Source organism: Lampetra planeri, chromosome 47 (assembly GCF_965212315.1).
Source record: "Lampetra planeri chromosome 47, kcLamPlan1.2.h2, whole genome shotgun sequence".
NCBI classification, from domain to species: Eukaryota; Metazoa; Chordata; class Hyperoartia; order Petromyzontiformes; family Petromyzontidae; genus Lampetra; species Lampetra planeri.
Window position 1 is genome coordinate 6,110,208 of NC_136153.1, and position 25,917 is coordinate 6,136,124.

Here is a 25,917-nt window from a genome sequence, read left to right on the forward strand (position 1 = left end):
TTCAATAAATCTAGGAGCAAACCTGGAAAAGCAGTTGCGAGTAGCAGCAACATCATCAATACCAGCTAACATCACACACGCCTCACCAAAGAGAAGCAGTTCCAGCCATCGCATTAGGGGTGAGTTAATTAAATGTTTGACCAAACATAACGGGCTAATATTTAAGTTGATAATTTTGTATGGCCCGCGAATGACGTTATAAATATCCAAATGGCCCTTGGCGGAAAAAAGATTCCCCGCCCCTGGTGTACTGGGTGTGTGAACCCAAGGACCGAAATTCATTTTCCCTGCCGTGTCGAACACCAATTGGGGAACGTGTGAGTCAGTCCTGTGTGTCCCCTCGGGCAATTCAACCTTGGCAACGAGTACCTGGTGCGGCATGTAAGCATCACCACTAAGTAGACAAAGGCGACAGGGCTGGGTGCTGACTACACAATCCCCTCTAGCATCACGCTGGCCTTAATAGATGCCCACAAACAGGCCGTCCATAAATTACGTCACGCACCTAGGGGGGGGGGGGGGGTCAGACATTTGTGACGATGTGTGACGAGGGGGGGGGGGCGGGTTGAGAAATGTGACGTCACATCAAAATGCGCAACTTTAAATAAATATAGACAACACGTTCTACTTAATTAAATGTACTTTTTAATAAATGTTTTCTCCTACAATATCAGAGTGCAGCGCCAAATTAAATACGCACTACAATGACAATAGTTTAAAGCGATTTGAAGCATGTTTTATATTTTTTTTGGGGGGGGGCAGAGCTATGTGACGTCATATTTGAGGGATGGTCTGACTTTTTGTGACGCTGTGTGACGATGGGGGGGGGAATCGTCCAAAATCGCGTGACGTCATTTATGGACGGCCCCTAAAGGGTGTGTGTGTTTGTGGGGGGGGGGTCGCGGTTAGCGCACTGCGCTCCGAGCCCGAAGTACGGTGCTTTTTCTGCAATATTTTGCTGTCTTTTCTTTGGATTTTCTGTTTGCACATAGTCACATTAAGATGTTTTTGTTTCATGTTTTTGTTTTTCTTTGTTGCGGTTGCACCCGATTCAAGAGCCGAATGGCTCACAGGGCTATACCTAATAAATGAAACTGAAAACTGAAACTCACCCGAGTTCGATTACTGCTCATGGCCAACACTCGTGACAAATATCTGATCCGGTCCTGGGCCTCACCTAGGTCAACTAAGCCTCAAATGAGTACCTGGTGTAGTGTACAAATATCGCCACTGGGGAGACAAAGGCGGTCTGTCGGAAAGCGTCTTCAGACGCTTTCCGACAGACCTGTTCTTCAGACGCTGTCTTTCCGACAGACCTGTTCTTCACCTGCGGACGGCTGCTTGCGTTGTGGCCGAAACGTCGTGAGAATTATTTTTATTATGTTTTATTTTTATTATTGTATTATTTCCCTTCTACGTGATTTTACCGAAAGAACCAATAAGATGAATCCCTGCAGTCACGAAAGCTTTAAATCGATATATATGGGGGATCTTTGCCTGTGTGCGCGTGTGTGTGTCGATATGCAGCATGGTCGCTCCCCGCTGCACCTGGCTGCGAGCCGTGGCCATGCGGAGGTGGTGCGGTTGTTGGCGAGCGCCGGCTGCAACCTGGACCTACAGGACGATGTAGGAAGCAGTTTGCATGGACCTGCTAAGTGATCGGATGCCTGCGCCCACGTGGCCACCCACATCTCTCTGTCTCTCTATAAATATATTTGTACACGAACCAACGAAGTGTTCTTTGGTTCTTTCGGTAAAGTCACATAGATAGAAACATAATAATAAACAATAAAGTGAATAAAAAATTATAAATACTAATGTAGACTAGCCTGGTTCTTATTCGGAGTGTACTGGCAGTCTATACTGTAGACTGCAGCCTGGTTAGTAAGCTGGGTGAGTGTACTGACAGTCTGTAATGTAGACTGTAGCCTGGTTATTAGCCTGAGTGAGTGTACTGACAGTCTATAATGTAGACTGCAGCCTGGTTATTAAGCTGGGTGAGTGTACTGACAGTCTATAATGTAGACTGCAGCTTAGTTATTAAGCTGGGTGAGTGTACTGGCAGTCTATAATGTAGACTGTATCCTGATTCTTAACCTCGGTGAGTGTACAGAACCAACTAAGGTTTAAAAGCATTAATCCATTAGCTCTGTCTGTCCGTCTATCTGTATCTCTGTCTGTCTGCCACAATAGCGCTCGTAACGATGATCCAATACGAACAAAACGTTAGTCTATAATTGCGTCGCCGTTAGAGAACTGCCCGTAGAAGTTCGGACAAATTGATAATATAAAAAGTGCAGTCCAAAAAACTTGGATCCCCAAATGAGAGTTAAAAAAGAACCATCCACAAACATGAACACGCCTGCCTCGACAGCCGGCCCCCGTTAGCTTCCGTTCCACCGATGGAAACGCTTTCGAAGACGCGCTCGAAGAAAATGCGTTCGTTTGAGCAATCTATTTTGAATTGTCCGAGTGATTGATCCGTTTGGTTGGGCTGACCCGGTCTGACCCGATTGTCCCGCAGGGTGGTCAGACGGCGGTGCATCGCGCCGTCGAAGCGGGCAGCACGGCCGTGCTCTCGGTGCTTCTGGATGAGGGCTGCTCGCTTGATCGGCAGGACATGGTACGCGTGCGTGTTCTCACCCCCACCGTCCAACAGGACCATCTTCCAACCTTTGTTCTGCCGCTTCCTCGTCTCTCTCCTTCACGGCTACTGCTGCCGCGGTCGTCGTTGTTGTTGTTGTGGTTGCGAATGTCACGTGTCGATACCTCCAAATCAATGTCGATGGCCCGTTGTACCAGGCCGGTTGTTTCCGCTCGTAAATACTCCGTTAAACAACCAAGTTAGAGGACCTCACATCCGCCTTCCTCCTTCTTTCCGCGAACGGCTTGACTTGAAATTCCCGAATATTCTTTCTTTTTACAAAATTACTTAATCCTTGCCTACCTTCGTTCAGCGACTTCCTTATCGCTCTTTTATTGCTACTACAAAGGTCTTTGTTCATGTGAACGTCATGTTTTGTCCCACCCCCCCCCGCCAATTGCCAGGATTGACTCTTTTTCGCTCATAAATACCCTTGTTAACTTGCCATCTCAACACGTTCCTGCGGAGGGAGCTGGTAGGAACGTTGGGTTGCTCGGTCAATGCCCGACTGTGAGGGCGGGCACAAGCCGGCGTGAGTAGGTTAAACGTTGAGTTTTATAAGGGCACCACGGGGTGACCAGCCCCTCCCCACCTAGCCCCACCCCCCCACCCTCCCCACCCTCCCCTCCCCACCCAGCCCCTCCCCACCCTCCCCTCTCCACCCAGCCCCACCCCTCACATTTTTGGATGCACGACGGACGGACGGACACAGTAATCCCCTGTGGGCTGGTGGAACCAAGTGGTTCCTACCAGTATAAGACAACATTTCTCTCCCTCCTTCTCTCGTCGCACAGCTCGACTTTGGAACTCCCTCCCCATCGTCGCTCCTTATCATCTTCCTGTGACCTTGCCCGATTCAAGAAACGCGTTGCGTTCGTTATCGACTGTATTTTCATATGTCCCATCGGTTGCCCGTCATTGGAATTCCCTCCCATTCTCCGCTTTCCCAAGTTCCCTTAGCATTGCTCAACTCGAGGCTACAAGGTCAGGAAGTTGAGCCCGAGCAATTCCCTTCAGAGTTAGTTGACCGTGCTCCAGGATTGTCATCGATTGATCCTGGCTTGCAGACATTGGTAGGTCACAAATAATAATGAAGTTAAGAGAGCAGTTTGCATATCGTTATGACAAATACAGTCGTGTAGGCAGTTTGAGCAGCTTCGGATAAGACTTATGATCCTGCCCATACCCGAGCATGGAGTGCATTCGCTTGTTCAGCTCTTCTGCGCATTCGTCCTCGCTGCTGCTGCGCTTGGACACGACATGACAACAGAACGATCTGCGCCAGGCAGGTCGCGGCGTTTATGTGCGCGGTGGGACGGCGTCGCCAAAAACAAATTAATTGCGATTTTGACTTCCGTTTATTCGGGACTCTGGGGTCCCGCCATAAGGTTCATATACTGCAGTATTAATATTGTGTTTAACAAGGCAATGATTCACCCTCCAGCGATTTGCTGAATTGCCATTGAATCGCTGGGGTGGCTGCGGCGGAGCGGGGTGTGCCGGCTTGTATGACGCCTGACCAAGTGCTCCCTTTTGTAGATGTGCCCCAGGACATCGTGATTGTCTGCATTCGTACCTCCCTGCCCCCCGCAGTCTGGGAGCACTGCTCTGCACGAGGCTGCGTGGAAGGGCTACAGCCAGTCCGTGAAGTTGCTGGTGAAGGCAGGTGCCAACGTCCACGTCAAGAACCACGTGAGCCACTGCGTCAATAATTGACGATGATGATGATAACGTGTTGCATTGGTAAGGCGCGTTTCGCACGTAGGGCCCGATTGCTCGCCGAGTATGGGAAGCAGGAGACGAACAGAACCCGCACAGGGTAAATGGACAGAACTAGTGGGGGGGTAAAGGGTGCTTCAGAGAGGTGAGTTTTCAAGGCAGCTATGTGCCCGTTCACAAGTGGCAAATCGCAAGGTGGCGGGGGAGGGAGGTGGGGGTGGGGAGTTTGTGGGTTTAATAGGGAGGGATTTGGGGGTTGACTGTCCCCTACCTCCTTGAGACCCTGAACATTGGTACGTCGTCAACAGAAAATGAGAATATACATTGAATATTTTATTGTTGTTGTACTTCCCCGCGCATCCGATTAGCACGGTTGGCTACGTACGGTGCGAAAGAAGTTCAACAGATGTACATACATACATCAATGTAGTGCCCTATTTAAAATTATTAAAATATGTGGACTGTCCCTTCCTCCTTGGGAAGTTTCTAGATCCACCTCTGACCTTCAGGAGAGCCGAGGCCTCTGTCACCAGCGTGATCAGTGCCCGGTGGTCATTTAGGCAGTGTTTTTGTTATATTGTAGTCAAGCTCTAAGTCACGTTGGTGACAAACTGTAGATTGTACGATTCCTGGAAAGTACTGGAATGCTCTATCTATGATTGTGTGCGTATGTATACTGAAATTCGCTTCCAGCTTGTTCCAGATTTTTGAAAAATAATTTGGCGTTATGGTTATTATCCCATCGGCTTCAGAAAGTGCAAGAACTTAGAAATGCATTTAAAACATATTTTTTTTGTAATTTTTTTCCAAGTAAATGTTTACTTTTGTATACGGCCAGAGTAACAGTGCAAGGTTGCGTGTCACGAGACAAAATATTCACCCGGTTAAAAGCAAGCAAGTGACAAATTACAGTTGACCTGTGTACGCTGTGCGGCGTGATTATCGGTATCATTCAGCTGGTTGAGAGGGCCACCTCTTGTGGGATGATAGTGTGGGCTGCCGTTCAGATGGGGGCAGATGGAGTGGATGGAGAGGGCCGGTGAGCTGTGGGGAATGGCAAAGTCAATTGCCAGGTTCACGATGCTCGAAATCAAATTGTGCGAGTACGAATCTGTTTTTTTACAATTCATTTATGTCGTACCGTTTGGTTTGTGGGAACCCTCCAGCCACTCTGGATGCTACTATATGCACCACTGTGACAAATGAAAAAAAATCTCGGTCTGTGATTCGAATCATAGCAATTCGTTAAACTCTGGATATGGTGAATTGTCACTCGTGTGTGTGTGTGTGGAGGCTGGTAGTGGTTAGTGCACTGTGCTATGAATCCGGAGACCTGCGTCCCCTAGATCGACTCAGCCTCAAATGACTACCTGGTACAGCGTGTAAACATCAGCACTGGTGAGACTAAGGCGGCCAGGCGTGGCGCTGCTCACACCATGCCATCCTGCACCATTCCAGTCTTCATTGGTGTGCGCTAGCACCACCTGCCCCAGCAGTCTCCGTGAATAGCTACGCGGTGTGGGGGGGGGTCTCTGTGTTCATATCCAGGCAGGGAGCACCCCGCTGCACCTCGCCTGCCAGAACGGACACTCGCAGAGCTGCCGGGGGCTGCTACTCGGTGGATCGCGTCCTGACGCCAAGAACCACGTGAGTGCAGCGATGGTGTCCAGTCCGCGGGCACCGGTGCCCTCCCCCCCCGGCAGGGTACTCCGTCTCCGCGGTTGCGCTGCAGAGCCCTCTCCGACGAGCGACCGCGTCGTGCCGTGCGACGCTCGGCGCGACGTTCGACGCTTCGCTCCCGGCGGCTTGGAGCGTTCGCGTTGTCGGTCGTCGTGCCGAACGTCGACGTGCCACAACCCGAAAAGCACACATCGTGCAGCTGCGCGGCACAACCGTGAAATATAGTGGTACAAAATCTGACACCTTTATACAAGGCATCATGTTTGCAATAACCTCAATACAAGAAGTCAAAATGCAAACAAAAAGAAGCAACTCTGATGATGATAATGATATGCACTGTCCTTGAAGTTGATTGGTCCACACCCGAGACAGCTTTCTTTAGAGCCTAGTCTCCACTGGTGTTGGACCAGATGACGCCAAAAGGCGTACAACTCAAAGACAGCGCACTATCAGAGTATTGAGAGCTCGGGGTAAGCATTTACACTAAAGAAAGCTGTCTCGGGTGTGGACCAATCAACTTCAAGGACAGTGCATATCATTATCACAACCGTGAAAGTTAAGCGGGAGGAAAGGGGCTCGCTTTGCGGGACCCCCTGGGGGGTTTGGCGCCGGAGGGTTTTGTGGAGGAGCGGGCTGTTGTGCGGTGTGTGCGTTACGTGCAGACGGGAGACACGTGCACGCACATCGCGGCCCGCTACAACCACGTGACCGTCGTGCGCATCCTCATCAGCGCTTTCTGCTCCGTCGACGAAAAGAACGAGGTTTGACGACTGCGGCCGTTCGCGGCCATCCCCACACCTCGGATTAGCGCGGTTGGCTTACGTACGGCGCGAAAGAAGTTAGGCGTAAAATTTCGATTTGAAGCTTTCGTGACTGCAGGGATTCATCTTCTTGGTTCTTTCGGTAAAGTCACGTAGAAGGGAAATAATAAAATAATAAAAATAAAACATTATAAAATAATTCTCACGACGAGGACCTGAGGACGGCTGCTTGCGTTGTGGCCGAAACGTCGTGAGAATTATTTTATTATGTTTTATTTTTATTGTTTTATTATTTCCCTTCTACGTGACTTTACCGAAAGAACCAAGAAGAAAGAAGTTTGGCGTTATTAAGCCACTTCGTTGTGGTTCAGTTGGGGAAGGGAGCCCGGCAATCAGGGTCTGGGATTAAACAAGAGCCATTCTGGCTGAGTGGTTACTGTTGAGATATCATTTTTGGCGAAGTCGCTGCTGAAAGCGAGCTGCATAGTTCAGTGGGTCGTTACCTGGTGACGATAAAACTTTATAAATACGTACGTACGTGCCGAGCGCTCTCGCGTGCTGCCCTCCCTTATCGAACAAGGACCCTCAAGCCTCTGACAGAAACTAGGCATTGAATGACGCGTCGATTCTAGATTTGAAGCTTTCGTGACTGCAATGATTCATACTCTTAGGTTTTTTCGGTAAAGTCATGTAGGTAAAAATAAATAATAATAAATAGAAATAAAATAATAAATCACAATGAGTTATTATTTTATTTCTATTATTTTTATTATTTATTTTTTTATTTTTTATTTTTTTCCTACGTGACTTTACCGAAAAAACCTAAGAGTACGAGCTGATTCACTGATTGAAACGAATTTCTGAAGTTCATGATAATACATGTCATCGGTTAATTAACTGGATATATAAAACTTAGTATGCAATGATATGTATGTAACGTATATGGAATTAATCATTGGTGTAATGATTCATAGTGATGGCTGTGCTCACAATCCTTGCACCGATTCATGCGTGTAAAATCCATTTTGAACAATTCATGCAAATTACTCGCTCATGTTGCGCTATTAAGGACTTCTCGGCTTATCGGCGCTTTGCGTCTTGCCCGTCACCCCCACTGATGTCCTCTTCTTCACACCCCCCCCCCCCCCCGAATGTGTGGAGATACTACTGACTATTGTATGCAAGGTGTGTCGGCGTACATGCCTACAAAATAAATGTATTTTTTTGGCCGGGTCGACAATCGTTGTAAACCTGTTGGATCAACTTGGTACCCCCACATGTGGGGGGAGGGGTCCACTTTACGTAACTTTTTTGATTCGGGCCTTCTGCAAGGCTCTCATAATTTAGTTGACGGACAAACGGAATGCCGGGCTTTCGGAACAGACGGAGTGAATAAGTGAATGAGACAGTAAATACAGACAAACAATATAAATTAGACCATATAAAACGAGACAATAAAGCATTGATTATTGAATCCAATCGCAAAACTCCTGGACTTTGTCAATTCATTGAATTGTCCCCACTCATTGTGTTGCCGTTGTTGCTGCTGCCTCACCGCATGCTCGCTAACGGCACTTGCTCCAACAGTCTGTTAAAGGCTACACGGGGGAGGAGGAACCTTTGTCTTTGTGTGTGTGTGTGTTATTTTTGTTGTCAGCTTGGCGACACGGCGCTGCACGTGACCGCGCAGCTCAACCACAGGAAAGTGACGCGATTGCTCCTGGCAGCTGGGGCCAATCCAACGCCCAAGAACAGCGTGGGTCGCGCCGGGGGTTAGGGCATTACCGGGGCGAACTCTGTGGTTGAGGTCGGCAGTGCTTTGTGTAAGGTCACGCTGGGGTAGGACTGTGACCAAATTTCTCAATTGGGTTATACAAAGCAATCATCACCCCCTCCTGCTAGCAGTAGACTAATGGCCGGTTTTCAGGCCAGGTGCTGAGTCACCTTGTGCCCCACAGGGACAGCTGCCACTGAGGGGTGCCTCTTTCAAATGTGTAGACAAGAGATGTGACGTGAGTCGCTCCTGTCGTGTGTAAAGCGCTCGTGAGACGCCCCAGCGTACGAGACGCAATTTCAAACGCAAAATCGTTCCCGGCAAAGTGGCGCTGCGTTGTACGCGTTGCGCTGTGCCGGTTGTAATGAGCGTTGCTGTGCCGTGGGTTCCGTGTGCCCAGGCTGGGCTGACGCCGCTGGACGTGGCCAGAGAGCACGACAACGCCGATGTGGCTCTCCTGCTCAGCCGGGCACCGCATGTACGACCCGCGCCGCGCCCACCGCCCACCGGGTCACCCACCGAGACGCTCATCGAGACTCTCACCAATAAGCCTCGCCCAGGCACATTCATCCAGATACTCCCTCGGGCACTTACTCTTTAACTCACTCAAGTGCTCACACACTCATCGAGACACCTAATCAGGCTCTCATCCAAACGCTAAAGCTGTGATTCTACCAAGGCACTCACCAGGATACCCAACAAGGCACCCACACAGCCACCCACCCAGGCAATCAGCCAGGTATACACCCAGATGCTCAGCCAGGAACTCACCCAGGCATATGTGTGTGTTGAACTTCTTTGGCACCGTACGTAGTCATCCGTGTTGATCGGAGGTGAGGGGGAAGGACAACAAACTAAATCACAAAAAGGCAGCCAGGCACTTACCCGGACCACCCCCCAATCGGCCACACAGAAATCCACCCAGATACCTGCACACGCACCCAGGTACTCACTGCTTCACATTGGACGTCAAAGATCACCTGACGTCAAGAGTAGGCCATTGTGTGCTAGAGTCAGGGTTTGCAAAATTAGCCAAATTCGAAAACTACCCGCGAATTACTCAGTTGGAATTATGCTTAGCAATCGTCGCCCCCTACTGGCAGACCAATGCCCTAGGTCACTCTTGCAAATGAGACTATCCTACTCTCTTGAGTTGGTACCTGGTTAAACAAAATTAACTTGAAACTCATCCATACACTCAACAAAACATCCACCTCAGCAGTCAGCCCAAGCAATCGGCTATATGCCCAACCAGACACTCACCCACGTACTCATGCAGACACCAATGGAGACACCCACTCACAGACTCACCACTGTACACACCAGAGGTGTGGACTCGAGTCATGTGACTTGGACTCGAGTCAGACTCGAGTCATGAATTTGATGACTTGCGACTCGACTTGGACTTGCATAACAATGACTTTGTCCCACCTATGAGATGTGGACTCGAGTCATGTGACTTGGACTCGAGTCAGACTCGAGTCATGAATTTGATGACTTGCGACTCGACTTGGACTTGCATAACAATGACTTTGTCCCACCTCTGGTACACACCAAGACACCCACCCAGTTACCAACCCAGGCACGCACCCAATCTCCTACTCAGAAGATCATCCAGCCGCCTGTGCAAATAAACCACCCAAACACCTGCCCACTCACCTCAGACTACCAGTGCAGACAATCACCAACGCACCGACACGTACGTCCACCCAGGCACTCGCCTAGCCACCTACGCAGGCACTCGTTCATTTGGCTGCGACGGCCAGGCCGTCTCTGCCGTCCTCCTCGTGCTCTCTGACACCGGCTCTTGCCCGTGTTTCCTCGTGCAGGCTGCGAGCGTCGTGCCCAGGAGGCGAAGCGGAAAGGAGAGGGAGCCGCCCGCGCAGCAGAGGCGCTCACGATCCGTCCCTCGCAACCACAAGGTGTGTGGGGCGTCACAACCAACCGCCTCACTGCTCATTACCTACTATAATCACCCAGAAATGTCTGTCCGTCCCGCGCGTGACGTCACTCCCACATGAGGCCCACCCCCCCGCGTGACGTCACTCCACATGAGGCCCACCCCCCCCCCCCCCCATTGATATTCATGAGTGGGTGGATTTTTACACTAACGCAGAGGAAAGTAGAGCTGAATTGAATCATTCATTATGCAAAGTCGCTTCAAATATTACATTTATTTATAGAAAGGGACGGTAAAAAATTAATCTACGCAAGCACAGTGCTACATCCGTGCGTGACGTCACTGAAAAATAGCCCCCCCCCTTCATTACTATTCATGCCCCGCCTGGAAATTTAGACTGACGCACAAGAAGGTCGCGCACTCCACATGCCGCACTCCTCACCTCATTAATAATCATGAGCGGGTGACGTCACTCCACATGCCGCGCCCCTCCACAATGACCATGAGGGGGTGACGTCACTCCACATGCCGCACCCCTCCCCAATAACCATTAGCGGTTGACGTCACTCCACATGGGGCAACCCCCCCCAATATACACCCGCCCTTGGACGGGCAAAAAAAACAGTCTGCATTATTCAAAGTTGAACCACTGCTAGACGTGGGACCGGATTAGGTTCGATGGGGGCCTAGAGCTGGTATAGTTTTGTACAGGGTGCGTCAAAAAAGTGTGAACACTTTCTAGAATTTGCAACAATGCCACAAGAAATGTGCCTCCGGGCTCTGGAGACCACCTGGAGAAGATTCCAGGCACGTGTTGGCAATGATGGCGAACAAGTAGAGATTCTTTGACTTTTTGAAGCTATTAACATGACATTTGCTATCATGTTGCAGTGTATTATCCGTTTTTTCATTAACAACGATCGTCCTTTATGAGTGTTAACATGTTTTTTAAGCACCCTGTAATGCCTTCCTTTTACTGTTTTACCGTTTTAGCACCACGCATGCCCCATGCCAAACGCTGCATTGTTAATCACCTTGGCTATTTCAGTTTCAGATTTCAAATGCGATATACGAATTGGAGAGTCAAGTCAAAGCTAAAACAAAACGAATAAAATGTTGGCGCATCACTGGCAGTAATATACACATAGTTATTTTATGGCTTTTATGACCAAATGAGCTATAGGATTGATCATAGAGCGCTATAATCTTACACTTTTCATCATTATAAAAGCTACAGGTATTTTTGGAAGCCGATCAAAATTCAAGACTTTAGGGAGCTGCAGCTTCTAAAGCTGCTGCGTTAATCCGACCCTCGCTTCACATTGCCGGCAGCTGATGGTTGGTAATCGCGGAAAACGGTGCTGTTGGGAGGTCACAATTACTGCGATTTTGAGAAGCACTCTTCTAGATCGATGATTTCCAGGAGCACCTGTTTTAGCATGCCAACGCCAGACTTGTATTGACTCTCTCGAGCATACCTGTCAACCCACACGGTCTACCCATATTCTTGTACAGGGAAATTGAGTGTTCAGGTCCATGCGGTGTACAGCCGTTTCAATACGGGCAACATTTTTTAAATTCTATTTGTTTGAGTTTTTTTCCCTTGTGATGTGACTTTGTAGGATGAACGTTGAGATTTATAAGGGCCATTAAGGTCTAAATTGGTCTGTAATAAGCTCGGCACTGATAAGGGGTTGGCAGGTATGCTCTTGAATCTCATCACGTGGCCTGTCTTAATGCCTATTTTACTCCCCCCCCCCCCCCCCGAAGGTGTTTAAGAATCGCTCGTCCACAAACGGCAGCAGCGTCAGCAGCAGCAGCAGTTGCCAGCGAGCGGGCGGGTCTGGGGAGAGGACGGGGAGGCGGGGGAAGCAACTTGTTCCGCTCAGTCTCTCCGCCACGTCCCCGACAGTCGCCACAGCCGCCGGCACCACCGCAGCCGTCGCCCTGCCTCTGACACAGAGAGGGACTCACAAGAGGGTACGTTGAGCCTGGCTCACAACACCGCACACCGCTGGGTTCACGCGGCTCCACACGCAAAAAAAGACCGCGTCACCTTGATTACAATTTATTATTTATACCCTGCCCCCCCGACGCGACACATCTTGCGTCGGCAGAACAAAGGGGTTTTTTGAGATATTGATAACAACAACAACAGCAGCGGCAAGATAATCGCTTAGTGGGGAAGCCATTGTAGATGGAATGTAATGCGGAAAATCTAAGCGGTAAAGTCGATGTACACGGACAAAGAGACTCTTGGCGTTGTTGATACTCTGCGCATCTTCATTTGAATGTGCGAATTCGGTCGGAGTCGGTGCCCCTGCGGAATCGTGTGTCCTGCTTTCAGCGGCCGTTGTACGTGCGTATGCCGTCCTTCAAGAGATCTCAATGCATTGAAGCAGTACACGTGTGGGCTTTGTGCGGGGAGATCTGATTCGCCAGGCTGTTAGGGTGGAACAAAAAAAAAGTCAGTAACCGAAGCAAGTTTAATGAAAAATGAAGGATTCGATGTGAATAGCGGACGATTTAAACCGCAGGCATCGCAGGGCAGCTTCTCGCATCTCCCATCCATCTCCATTCACGTGGAAAGCAGACGGCAATTGATGAGAGGAGTGTTAGAATTGGGTTTCCCCTTTTTTCTGGCAACGAAACAGGTGTTGAGATGTTAAAACACCAAACTGAAACCTTTTACAAGGAATCATGTCTGCATTAACCAGAATACTTCTGGTCAGAATGCAAACAAAAAACATGCTCTGACAGTATATGCATTGTCTTTGAAACTGATAGGCCTACACCAGAGACAGCCTTCTGTAGGGCCTTGTCTCACCAGTGTCAGACCAGAGGACGCCAAAAAGCAAACAGCACAAAGACAATGCACGTATCGGAGCGTTCATAGCTTGGTGTGAGCAGCTATATCATGGGACCTTTTTGCCAGTATCAGAGTATGAGAGACTGTACAGCTTTGTGCTGCCATCACTATATCAAACGTGTGCAACCACTCATCAATCCACTGCTGGATGAAGGCCTACCTGCACTGATTTGATTGTTGGGGATTGTTTGACCATACTTTGCCACGCTGGTCACTCACCACCGGCGCTAGCCGTAGGCGGGAATTGAACTTCGGGTCACCAGGTTCAGTGTGCTACTTTGCCACTACTCCATCGCACGAAAATAAATCAGTTATAAAGCTCAGCCCCCGTTACATGGTGATCAGCATTCTCTTTCATACCTTTAAGAATGATACGCTCCCTACATGTTGTCTATAGGCTAAATCGTTATATCGGGTGTATATTTATAGTCTGCGGGGATACTTGATGGGTAGCAGAGGGCAGTGCAGCAAAATTCAATGTTGTATTGTACTTCCATGCTCCCACATCGATGCTCCCACTTTCACCAACTTGCACTGGCCGGCGTGGTAAAGTATGGTCAAACAAACCCATGACCTTCATACAGCAATGGATCGATTAAGCCGGGTTCTCACGCGAACCCCCACCAACCCACACGGCGTTCAGCAGTGGAGTGAGAGCGGGGGCTGTACATGTACACGCACATTCGCTTGTTCTTCTTCTCGTCGTCCTCCAAAGGGCATCACGTTTTCCGACCCGGCCCACTTAACGAGCCATTCGGCATCCGGCCGCCGTGACGACAAGAGGAGGTGGAAACCGCGGCAGGGATCGGCGGCGGCCCCCGCCCTTCCCCGGCCCGCGTCTCCACCCCCGCCGACCCAGCGCGCCTACCAGCTCTACACCCTGTACCGCGACCGCGAGGGAAAGCTCAAGCAGGTGCGGCGCCCGCCCCACGTGGCCCGGTGAGGTCGGAAAGGTTGGAGAGCCGAGCCCGGCAGACCGCTGAAAAATAAACCTCGGGTTGAATCCGGAGTTTTTGGACAGCCGCCTGCTGTCGACTGAACTGGGTTCTCAGGGGCAGTGAGTTGGTGGGCTCGGGCTGGTTATCGGAGACCCACAGAATCGCACATGGAGGCAGAGGTTCACTGAGAGATCCATAGCATTTTGCAGACCGAGTTGTGATTAAACCAGTTTATTTCACGTTAATGGACTCAGCCCGGTCACCAATCGCTTGCAAAGAGAACCACAGACTTGTATGGAAATCCATAAACAAATATATATATAGAGAGAGATCCATAGACTTAAACACCCCGAGTTGTGATTATACCAGGTTCTCAAGTGTAGTCGGTTGTCACTATGTAAGACTATGATACATAGACAACTCGCATAATCACCTATCGACCCACATGGACTGGTTTGTTATGAAACAGTGTTCTCAAGTTTAGCAAGCCCGGTCCCCAGTGACTGCATGCAAAAAACCCATCACATTTAATTTGGTTCTGCACTATATTTAGAAAAATCCAGCTCTGATAATTAAAAACACTAGGTTGCCTGTCATGCGAATAACATTAATTTCATATGGCAATGCGGGTGGGAAACTCCTGCCCTTGCATGCAGAGCTCTACTTGATACCATGCCCTTTAAACAGACACATTTACGGGCCTCCCTTTTATATACAGAACAAATATGTTCCTGAAAAGTGGTCTGTAAAATGGAATGCCATATATCAAGTCCTATTTTTCCATTGACTTCCATTGTATAATTGAAGACGCGTTCCGACAGAAAAATAAATGAATCGGCCCCAAGACATAATAAAATCACACTTAAGAATGCAGCAAACCATTTTTAAAGCACATTTAATGTATAATAAAAACTGCTAGAAAAACAACTGGCTACCTTCATTATGAGCATCTGTGGCCCCAGGTAAGGCTCAGTGGGCCTTACCTGGTAAAATAAAATAGAGATTTGCCTCTCCCTGTCAATCATTATATTCTGCTTCACGATCAGCGTGGGAAACCAGCAAAGGAAAAAAACCGCGCCACTCAAATGACCTGGCGCAGCATGGAGTGCACGCGTGGACAAACGACGGACCGAGCATTGCTCTTCGTCTCCCCCCATGGATTTATAATTGAGATTTAACATTCCGTAAACGTAAAACTTAACGAAAATGTATGTCTTCTTGGTTCTTTCGGTAAAGTCACGTAGAAGGGAAGTAATAAAATAATAAAAATAAAACATAATAAAACAATTCTCACGACGTTTCGGCCACAACGCAAGCAGCCATCCTCAGGCGAAGAATGAAACACCCCAAGCTTGGAGCGTATATTTAAGCTGGGTTAGAGGGGGGGGAGGTGGGAAGAAGAGCGCCTAAACAAAATAATTTGCATATCAAGAGGAATTCAGCATATGGAAAATGCGTAGGAGGTGGGCGGGGGGGGTTCCAAATCAATACTATGCCCGTGCATTATGCAGGATTAGCAGCATCAAAGGGGGGGGGGGAAGGGGGGGAGCATTAACAAAGGAAAGGAATGTTAATAGTATGTAGCTGTAGTTACTAAACAACCACGTAAAAAACTACAGTATAAACTGCATGACAAACTAAAGTATAAACTACATAGCATCATCAGTAAACTTACTATACTCTACAATAAGCTGAGTTACTAACAGTAAGTAATACATGAAAAATTCTACGTTGTAAAAAATTATATAATATGCTTCCATCTAAACTTTATTCTCTTACATCACACGCGTCTATACCGTACTATATACTTCCATAGGCAAAACCAACATTAAATTACATACTGTATTGCTATAAACCACCCTATACCTTATACATTTTTAATATAACACTATGTATTATTCTACCCACCCTAATGTGTATCAAAATGGTTTATTACGTCCTTCCAGTGATTGCTAAGCCAGAATCCATCTTCTCGGTTAAAATTGTCTCTGTGTTTGTAAATGTGGATCGCCTCATGTACGAATCTCTCATGATAGCCAGATGGCTTGCAGAGAACCTCTGTCTTGGAGAAGTCAATGTCATGTGAGCCCACTGAGTTGTAACAGTGATCTGCCACGGCTGAGGTGTTTGTCCTACAGTGTTTCAGGTCAGCTTTATGTTCACGGATGCGGTCCGAGACATGTCGTTTGGTTTCCCCAATGTAACTGCTACCACAGAGGCAACTTAGTTTGTAGACACCAGGGTACTGTATGTCTGGAACCACATCTTTTACAGACGGTACCAGATCACGGATTTTATGTACTGTGTTGAATCGGACCTGGATCTTGTGTTTAATCAGGATTTTGGAGATCTTTTTTGTGACCCCAGCAATGTAGGGTAAGGTGATGGTCTTGAAAGGCTCCTCAACAGGATCCTTCTTGGTGGTTGGAGTGATGGCTTTGCGGATTGTGTAGTCGGAGTAACCATTAGCCTTAAGAGCTTGGCGTACGTGTTTGAGTTCACTGGAAATGTGTTCATGGTCGGAGATGCATTGGGCTCTATGATATAGAGTCTTGATGAGGGAATTCTTCTGGGATGGATGGTGGTGGGAATCCGGTTTTAGATAAGCATCCGTGTGGGTGGCTTTCCTGTAGACAGAGTGGCTCATTGAACCATCAGGTCTCCTTTTGATTAGGACATCCAAAAAGGGTAGCTTGCCATCATTTTCGACTTCCATGGTGAATCTGATGGCTGGGTGTATGGAATTGATATGGTCGAGAAATTGGTCTAGAGCAGGCCGGCCATGTGGCCAGATGACAAAAGTGTCGTCTACGTACCTCTTCCATAAGGTCGGGCGTAGAGTGGCAGTCTGGATGGCGTCCGTCTCATTCCCATTGCTTCAACTGCCACGCAAGGAGATCCAACCCGGCGACTCCTGGATCACCAATCCGGTGCGCTCACCGTGACCCAACACAGTAGTGCCCCCTGCGTTAATATTGCCCGTTATTTGTTCTCATTGTCTCGATGCTGCCACCACGCGTGCGCTCAGGCCGCCCTCAACGGGTGTCGCTGCGACCCGCTGATTCAGCGAGTCGACGGGAAGATGGAGGCGACGCGGGAGGAGCTCATGGCGGAGATCGACTGCGTCAAGGACAGGGTCAACGCTCGCCTCGGGGAGGTGGAGAGCCGGACCAAGCACCAGGTAGCCCATGGGCCCAGGGGGGTTGATCGGTACCACCTCGGGGGGAAATTTCCACAAGAATGCACCATGGGCAGTGTCCCATCATCAGCTGAAAGATGTCTGTTTCAAAGTACAATTGTTATTTACTTTCATATTTTGTACACGTTTCATATCTCATTCCTTCCCCCCCCCCCCCCTCCAAAACAATATCCGCTGTCAAATCGATTGGTGTCCTTCGACAACAACATTTTTCCCGTGGAAAGCTACCCCAGGGACCGTGCTCTCAGACACATTTGTGATCCAGCGATAAAAAGGTTCAAGGCCATCGTTGTTAGCATGTGTCACCCTTGCGGGTAACCCACAAGCCATCTTTGGGCCAATGGCTCAAGAAGCCAGGTGCCTGTCCTGCCAGCCCAGACTGACAATCGCCCAATTTGATGGTCTCAGAACGGTCACCAATGACTGCACACACAAAAAAATACTCATCACATTAAACTTGGTTCTACAGGCCTATGTCAATTCAGCGGTGGATGGAATTTTAACAACCGCTGGGTCGATTGTAGGGAGTTGTTTGACCATACTTCAGCATGCTGGTCCGTGCGGGTTGGTGAAGTAGACGCTCAGGGAGGCTTCAGGTTTGACTCACCACTGATGTCATAGCCATGTCTGGGAATATAACTCGGGTTCATAACGTAGGGGGCTAATCACTGTGTCACCACTCCACCACACATGATCTATGTGGCCGGAATTCCATTAAAGGATTTAATCCCGATTCTATCCATCTGATTGAGTCAAGGCTTACAACTTTCTCATTTCGTCTGCCAATTACCGACTGTTTCTCTCTGTCTGCACAAAGCATCTTCATTTGCACCATTAACATCCTGTCATCGCCTCCCCCCCTCTGCCCCGCTGAATCTCCAACTGCCTCTCTCTGAAACAAATCAGAGATGTGAAATTTCCTTCGTAAAAATGATCTTGATGTGCATGTCACCCTCAACCACATCCATGTGTACAGCACCTTGAGATGCAGTTGCACTTAGACACTGTATGCATAAATTTTTATTTTTATTTTATTAGATTTTCATTTCATTTATTGTGTTCATCATCATCATAATCACCAGCCATGATAAATCCACCGTCGGATGCCAACCACCTCAAGTGATCACCATCTCTCACAGTCCTCCTGCAGTGTCGTTCATCCATCGTAATCGATGAGCACCATGGCATCAGATGAGGGTTAGGGGTTGGTTGCAGTGAGTCTGGAGATGGACGATGAGTCCAATTTGGTTGCAAGAGGACCGGTTGCTGCTCGATGGATACACATGATCTGAGGCTGTGGGGGAGTAGTTGGCGATTGTTGATTGGGGACTTCTCAGCCTCGGTGGTCCTCCTCTGCCCAGGTGTCAGCACGTTCGTGTGTGAGACTGCGCCAGGTACAGTGGTCCTGTGCCAGGTTCTCCCATGTCTCGGCGTCTGGGAGGTTATGGGGGAGGTTTTGAGGGATTCATGGAATGTAACAATCCCGATTTAAAGCTTTCGTGACTGCAGGGATTCATCTTCTTGGTTCTTTCGGTAAAGTCACGTACTTTACCGAAAGAACGTGACTTTACCGAAAGACTTTACCGAAAGAACCAAGAAGATGAATCCCTGCAGTCACGAAAGCTTTAAATCGAAATTTAACCGCCTCTACGGGGAGGGTTTCCACATAACTTTGAGATCCTTCAACAAGCTCCGGGATAAGAAGGCTCAGCTAATCGAGTCTCTCACCTTTCTGAAGAGATGCCACGACTCTAAGCTTAAATATACGCTCCAAGCTTGGTGTTTCATTCTTCACCTGAGGACGGCTGCTTGCGTTGTGGCCGAAACGTCGTGAGAATTATTTTATTATGTTTTATTTTTATTATTTTATTACTTCCCTTCTACGTGACTTTACCGAAAGAACCAAGAAGATGTAACAATCCATCAAGCAGCCGCACATGAATTTATTTCAGGACTTCGCCTCTGCAGTGGACATGCTCAAAGGCGTGTCACTCAATTGTTAGTCTAGACCACTGGCTATCATTCCTTTTAGCCACATGCCCGGTGGAAACCCCACTTACATTTCTAAACGGTCAATTATATGTGTTTGTTCTGTAACCCATCCGTTCTTCTTTCTGTCTTGTGGTATAACTCCGAGCGTCCTCGTGAATGTTATTTGTGAATCATCTTTACAAACGGCAGGTCAAATCTTGATTTGAAGCTTTCGTGACTGCCGGAATCCAGACTCTTTGGTTCTTTCGGTAAAGTCACGAAGGTAGAAATAAAATAAAATAAACAAATCACGACGTTTCGATCACAACACAAGCGAGCTCCATCAGGTGGGACAACCACAGCAAGAAAATGCTGAAGTCGGTGGGAGAGCTGCCGTGGCAAGAGGTTATATAGGTAAGAGAGGGGGGAGGAGGCAAGGGGGGAGAGAGAGAGGGGGGGGTAGCGGGAGGGGGGCTGCGTGAGCGCTAGGGGAAGAAGACGTGAGGCAGGTTACTTTATTTGGTACGAAGCGGTCGCTTTGGCCAAACTTCCCTTTTGCATCCAAGTGCCACCACGGTGGATTCAGCAGCAGTGGCTGGAGGCCACCCAGTGGCAGCACTTAGGCATTAAGTAAGCCAAGCAAAAACTCAGCACCCCCAGTAAACTATAAACAATGTTTTTTTTATTAAAACTAGAAACTATTTATATTTTACGAGGTCAGGCCCACTGAGCTCTTTTTCAGAAGCGACCTGGCCACCAATAATATCTCAACGAAGTGGCTCATCGCGTGATAGCAGCCAAATACTCTAAAAGGAGCTCAGTGGACCCCGGATTCTGGAGAAAAAAATATATAAGAGCCCATCAAATATCTCAAAATTCAAATCCTACACATAATAAGTGAATTCACATAACGCAAATATCTTATCTTGTCTGCATCTCTGTATTCTCATCCCATTACATGTCTATTTTTGTCTACATGTCTCTCATCTCACTACATCCATATCTCTTGTCTATACAGCATCTCTTCTCGATTTAAAGCTTTCGTGACTGCAGGGATTCATCTTCTTGGTTCTTTCGGTAAAGTCACGTAGAAGGGAAATAATAAAATAATAAAAATAAAACATCGTAAAATAATTCTCACGACGTTTCGGCCACAACGCAAGCAGCCGTCCTCAGGTAAAGACCAGGTTTGTCGGGGAGACAGCGTCTTCACCTGAGGACGGCTGCTTGCGTTGTGGCCGAAACGTCGTGATAATTATTTTATTCTGTTTTATTTTGTATTATATATTATTATATCCCTTCTACGTGACTTTACCGAAAGAACCAAGAAGAAGCATCTCTTCTGTCGCCCCACTCGGATGACATAATTTCAAAGTAGGGCCCAGAAAAAAACAATTCTGCCCAGGGCCCCCAGTGGGGCCAGCGGCGCCACTGTCGCCGTACCAGCCACGTGCCGTGGTCGGTATCGGCGGATCGTGCTCACGTGGACGCCCGGTGCGGTGCCGTTGCAGCTGCTGCGGCTCAACAAGCTGACGAAGGAGCGCGTCGCGGCCGAGGGCACGCAGTGCCTGCACCGAATCGACCAGCGAGCGGTGGCCGAACGCAGGGATGTACTCGCCAAACAGGTGCACACACGCACGCACACGGCAACACTGCCCCACCACGCCCCTCTCCAACATTTATCAACCGACTGGAGCACATACACATCATTATGATTTGTCAAGGTAAACATGAGTCAAACTTATGGCCGAGGTGTGGGAAGAAAAAAAATAATATTCATGGACAGGTCAGAGCATAAGGTGGGGAGCAGGGGCCTTACTCACCCCCCTCCACTGCCCAGTCTCAAACAGACCGGATTGTGCAAGGAGCCCACAGATCCTTGAAAGATCTATACATATGTGAAAAAGAGCTTCATAGCTCATCGGATTCCTCCAGTATCAAGATTCTGATTCTGAAGTCCTCTGGCAGGCGAGGCTGCGTTGGCTGGGTCACTTAGTGGTGAATGGCGGCTGTTGTTGTTGTGTATATTTGTCTTTGTATGTCACTATCTCGGTGTTTCTCTGTGTGTCTCCAGGGGCCAATTGCTCATGGTTGCCAAAATCTGGATTCCCTCCCCCCAAGTCCAACCATATAAGCGCCTACTCGAATGTTTTTCGACAGCCATTTCCAATGTTTCATGGACTTTATTTAAATCCACAATTTGCATTACCACCATGACCTCCGTACCAGAATCGTAACCATGCCGCATCTCATATAAACACGCAATCGCACGCAACCACCACATGGTTTGTAACACTCAATCTCAGTGGCTTGTAATACTAAATAAATGTCAGTGGTGTGATACCGTGCCAGCAGAATGTGCTGACAAATGTCTGCGCAGCACCTTGATTGAGGCTGCAGTAACGTGTCTTTGCCAGACAGTTACTCAGCCAACTGTCAAGCACGTAGCAGAACTATATCACGTAATACTTGTTTTTGTAAATGTTTTTATTACCTGTAATCCACTGAGACATTGTAAAATTGTGTTGCGCATTTACCAACAATGTGCCTCTGACTAACCGTCTACCAACAATAAAATGCCATAAAATCCACTTACCTTGTACCCTGACTGCAAATTCATTAATTTTGTATTCATGCCTGATATGTTATATACACACGTACAGCCCTTTTGTCAGTACACTGCTGGATGAGGGCCTCCCCACACCGTGAAGGTCGTGGGGGCTGTTTGAACAAACCTCACCACGCTGATCACTGCAAGTTGGTGAAGGCGGACAGCGCAGACATAGGATCATAGACGTACGGTACAACAATGGCTTTTTTTAAGCTCTGTCCTCCACGAAACAGCATGGCTTATGTCATTTAATTGGTTTTCTACTTCCTTGGCTTCCTTGGAGGTCCACTTGAACAGCTTCATCATCAACACGGCCTATGAACAGCTTACATATTGAGTAACTGTGGCTTTGATTACAGTGGCTGGTCCTTTGTGCTTTCGAGCGGTGTCTGTGGTCTCGTGCCATTTTCGTCATTGATATTGGTTGACGAGGAAGCCTTCTCTCGACCCCGCACGCATGCGCACACTGAATTCCTTGCGTTCTTTGCCCCAGGAGGCTGTGAGCCAGGAGATCAGGACGGATCTGCAAGCCTGGTGCCTCGAGAAGATTCAAGCCATGGAGAGCCGCCTCCAAGATGGCTCCCCTCGCCCTGAACCCAGAGAGAAGCCGGCCGCCCGACAGTCGTATGACACCTCGGTCGGCCAGGCACCCAACGGCAGTGCTTCCGCCAGGCAGGAAGAGGCGGCCGGTACAAGCACGATAGACGCGTTCGCGCCGTCGCCTTTGCATTCCCGGTCGACGTCCTTCTCCGCTTCCGCCGATCGGCAGGAGTCCCAGCAGGGCGGCGATGGCGGCGGCGCCGTCGCAGGCGGCAGCCGTGGCTTCTACCTTAGCCTGCAGCACAGCCCCACAGCGCCGCCCCCTTCGCTGCGACACGGCGCGTCGCCCACGGCGGAGCTGGCGACCCCCGTCGTGGCGGTCGAACCCGCGTACGCGTTTGAGCACGGGGCGCAGGGCCCGGGCGTCCTGGAGTCGGGCGGTGGTGCGGCACGCCGCTCGCCGGAGCTGGCGGCGCTGGGCCTGGGGGACGCGCCTGGCGCAAGGGACGCCCTGCAGGTGACCCGGTGCTTCTTGGACGCAGTCTCGTCCCACCTGGAGGGTTGGTACCTGCGTCGAGTGGAGGAGGAGCGGGCGGAGGTGGCGCGAAGGGCGATGCAGGACCGTGCCGAGATGCAGGCGCAAATCCGGACGCTGGAGGAGCAGCTGCGTGCGATGAGGACGCAAGCGGGGGCACGTGGGGAGGAAGAGACACGGCCCGGGCGATGACACCGTGACTCGCCACGCATTTGGTTGTTTTGCCATGGCAGGGTTTCTCGAGCTCCAATCCTCGTGAACCACCGCAGACTACCTTTCCGTGTTTATGTCGTTACACGCTGCGTGCGCTCAACTATGAAACATAGTGCCATACATAGCCAGCGAGAGAAAATATCCTTGTGGGGAGGCTGCAAATAAACGTTGAGGGTGCTGAGATCATTATCAGCAGCCAAGGTTAATCCACTGCTGGATGGTGGCCTCCCAAAGCTACCGTCACCTCTCATGATTCTGCAATGTAATATACACAAGTAGACTTTTTAAATGAATTAAATATATATTTTAACCAATCAAATTAGTTTTGTTATAAATGTATGGAAATGAGAGTGTAATGTTACCACTAACAGAGCATGTGGTATACGTCATTGCCAAGGACATGGATTCACACATTGTGTCCGTATACCACAAGATCTGCTAGTCGTGAGTTTCTTACTCTCTTGCCGAGTCCGGCTACTCAAGATTTCACTGCGTAGTCTGTGTGTGAATGCACGATGGTTTGAGAGGGCTGAGCTCTCTTAGCCCTGGCCAACGACCGCATATAGTGCCATGTGACAAAGACGGCGTTTCATACATCACGTGGGACATGTTTAGCAACCACCAGGCATGTGCCGCGTGTAACGACTTAATCTGCAATTCAACTGAGAAAATCGGTAAACGTGGAAAGATGTAGCAGAGGAATGGTGTTTAGGAAACCGTGCACTATGAGATGTATTAAAAAAAAACTGTTTAACACGCAACGCGTTCTAATTTAAAATAGAGCATTTATTTTCACATTATATTTTGGTAAGCGTGTATGCCTGCATGTGTCATTTCAACAAGCGGTATTGATAATGGACTGTACGAAGAATGTTGTCACGCGTTGAGGTCATAGACTGAAAGTTTGCATATTTATTTACACGTCTTGCTTGTCCTGCAATGAGAGGTTAGAAATTATCCGAGTCTCTTGTCCGCATCATTTCAAGGAAGGGACTTTGGCTGCAAGTGCCCTGCTATAGGACAGAGTTTCTTTTGGTACACTGGTATGCCACCTGTTCTGAGTATAACAACCAGGTCACTTTGGCTAAATCTATTCAATCTCAATCTGAGAAAGAAAAGAAAAGCCGCAAGAATGTTCTGGTTGTTACGGTTGGAACACCTAAATTCATCAACACCCAGGAGCTGATTAGATCTTTTCGGGGACACTCCAAGTGAAGTCTTATGTAAGTTCCATACGGGCGCTAAAAATGCACACCGACTTCCAGCAACACAGAACGTTCTGTCAGTGACTGTGTCTTGAAGTAGGTGCAATAACGCATTATAGCAGCGGACTTGTCTGTCATTTTGTGTTCCCGTGAGCAGCTGCCAGGGCAATTAAATTCTCACGACGCAGAGGGTAAATCTCCCATGTGCGTTTGACGAGTTTCATTCCCTGAAGTCAGGCAACAAGTCTGCAGAACAGAACGTTAATGTCCCAAGTAATGGGTGGTGCTTGCATGAGATAACAGGGGGTTATCTCCGAGCTAATTGTAGAAACTGACCTCTCTCACAGTGGTATGGAATACCAGACTATGTTAGTGTCATTCTGCAGCGCAATTTGGCTTCTGTGAAGCCCTCCCTTTTGAAAATGATCTTAAAGTATTACGCCCGATGCGGCCTCAAACTTTAAATGCAGTCACCACGCCTCCTGTCTGCAGTACCCGGTGATGGATTTGGTGCAGTTGCATTCCTGATACTCAGCCGAGCTAAGAAATGCCCACGCTTCAAAAGAGGCAATTTAAAATGCGCGTATGTTACGGTTGTCACGCACCGCAAGTTATAAAATGGAAAAGCTGTGCCGCGTTGTTTTGTTTTTTTCTCAAAAGGCATCCAACAGCAACCATCGTTACTGTACTATTGGCTGCACGTTGTCGTATGTTTCCATCTGGTAATGTATGCCATATTTTTTGAGTAAAACTTGAAAAATAAATGTGCTAATCCAGTGGCAACTCTTTATTATCCTTCTGGAATGAGATGACACATGTTGAGTAAGTCTGTACTCAAGGGTGCTTTTGGTCATTCGCTGCTCTCCAACACAAGGAAATGTCTGCAGGCATCCCATGATGCAATTCTCGTCATGATCATCATCATCTTCAGTCATCATTACCAGCCAAGATCAATCCACTGCTGAATGAAGGCTTCCCAAAGCCTTTTCCATCTCTCACGGTTGCACGATGCAGTTCTCATGAATGTATTAAAATATATTTAAATTGAAATCCCGCAGTGTATGTATGATTTAGTTTAACTTCGTCAGGGATTGTTTTCTATTTATTCAGTGTTTGGGAATGGGCAAACTTTTCATAACTCATAAAAAAAATTGCAGCAACGCATGTTCCAGTGTTTTCAGGACATACATGCAGTGAGAAATGTGAATTCGCATTATAGTATTTCTCTGAAATTCCATATCTCTGAAGAGCTGAACTCTGAGTCTTATACTGTGACCAGGCAGTGCTCATAATAAGGGTGGCCAGTTTTTCTAGCAGAGCACGAACATCATGGCAGAAGGGATAATTATTACCACAAA

At 48.4% G+C, this 25,917-nt stretch overlaps 1 protein-coding gene across 3 annotated transcripts in view; it reads left to right on the top strand.

Moving 5' to 3' along the window:
- The window catches only part of ANKRD6 (ankyrin repeat domain 6), a 47,966-nt gene extending 22,357 nt beyond the window's left edge, over positions 1-25,609 (top strand). For all 3 annotated transcript variants that reach the window (XM_078615514.1, XM_078615513.1, XM_078615515.1), the window contains exons 3-15: positions 1,528-1,626; positions 2,525-2,623; positions 4,238-4,336; positions 5,912-6,010; positions 6,706-6,804; positions 8,462-8,560; positions 8,979-9,056; positions 10,408-10,500; positions 12,249-12,458; positions 14,063-14,260; positions 17,314-17,466; positions 20,967-21,080; positions 22,560-25,609. In XM_078615514.1, coding sequence (XP_078471640.1) covers positions 1,528-1,626; positions 2,525-2,623; positions 4,238-4,336; positions 5,912-6,010; positions 6,706-6,804; positions 8,462-8,560; positions 8,979-9,056; positions 10,408-10,500; positions 12,249-12,458; positions 14,063-14,260; positions 17,314-17,466; positions 20,967-21,080; positions 22,560-23,333 — 2,214 coding nt within the window. In that variant the 3' untranslated portion in view covers positions 23,334-25,609. The remainder of the gene's footprint in view (positions 1-1,527; positions 1,627-2,524; positions 2,624-4,237; positions 4,337-5,911; positions 6,011-6,705; positions 6,805-8,461; positions 8,561-8,978; positions 9,057-10,407; positions 10,501-12,248; positions 12,459-14,062; positions 14,261-17,313; positions 17,467-20,966; positions 21,081-22,559) is intronic.
- Positions 25,610-25,917: the final 308 nt, after the last annotated feature.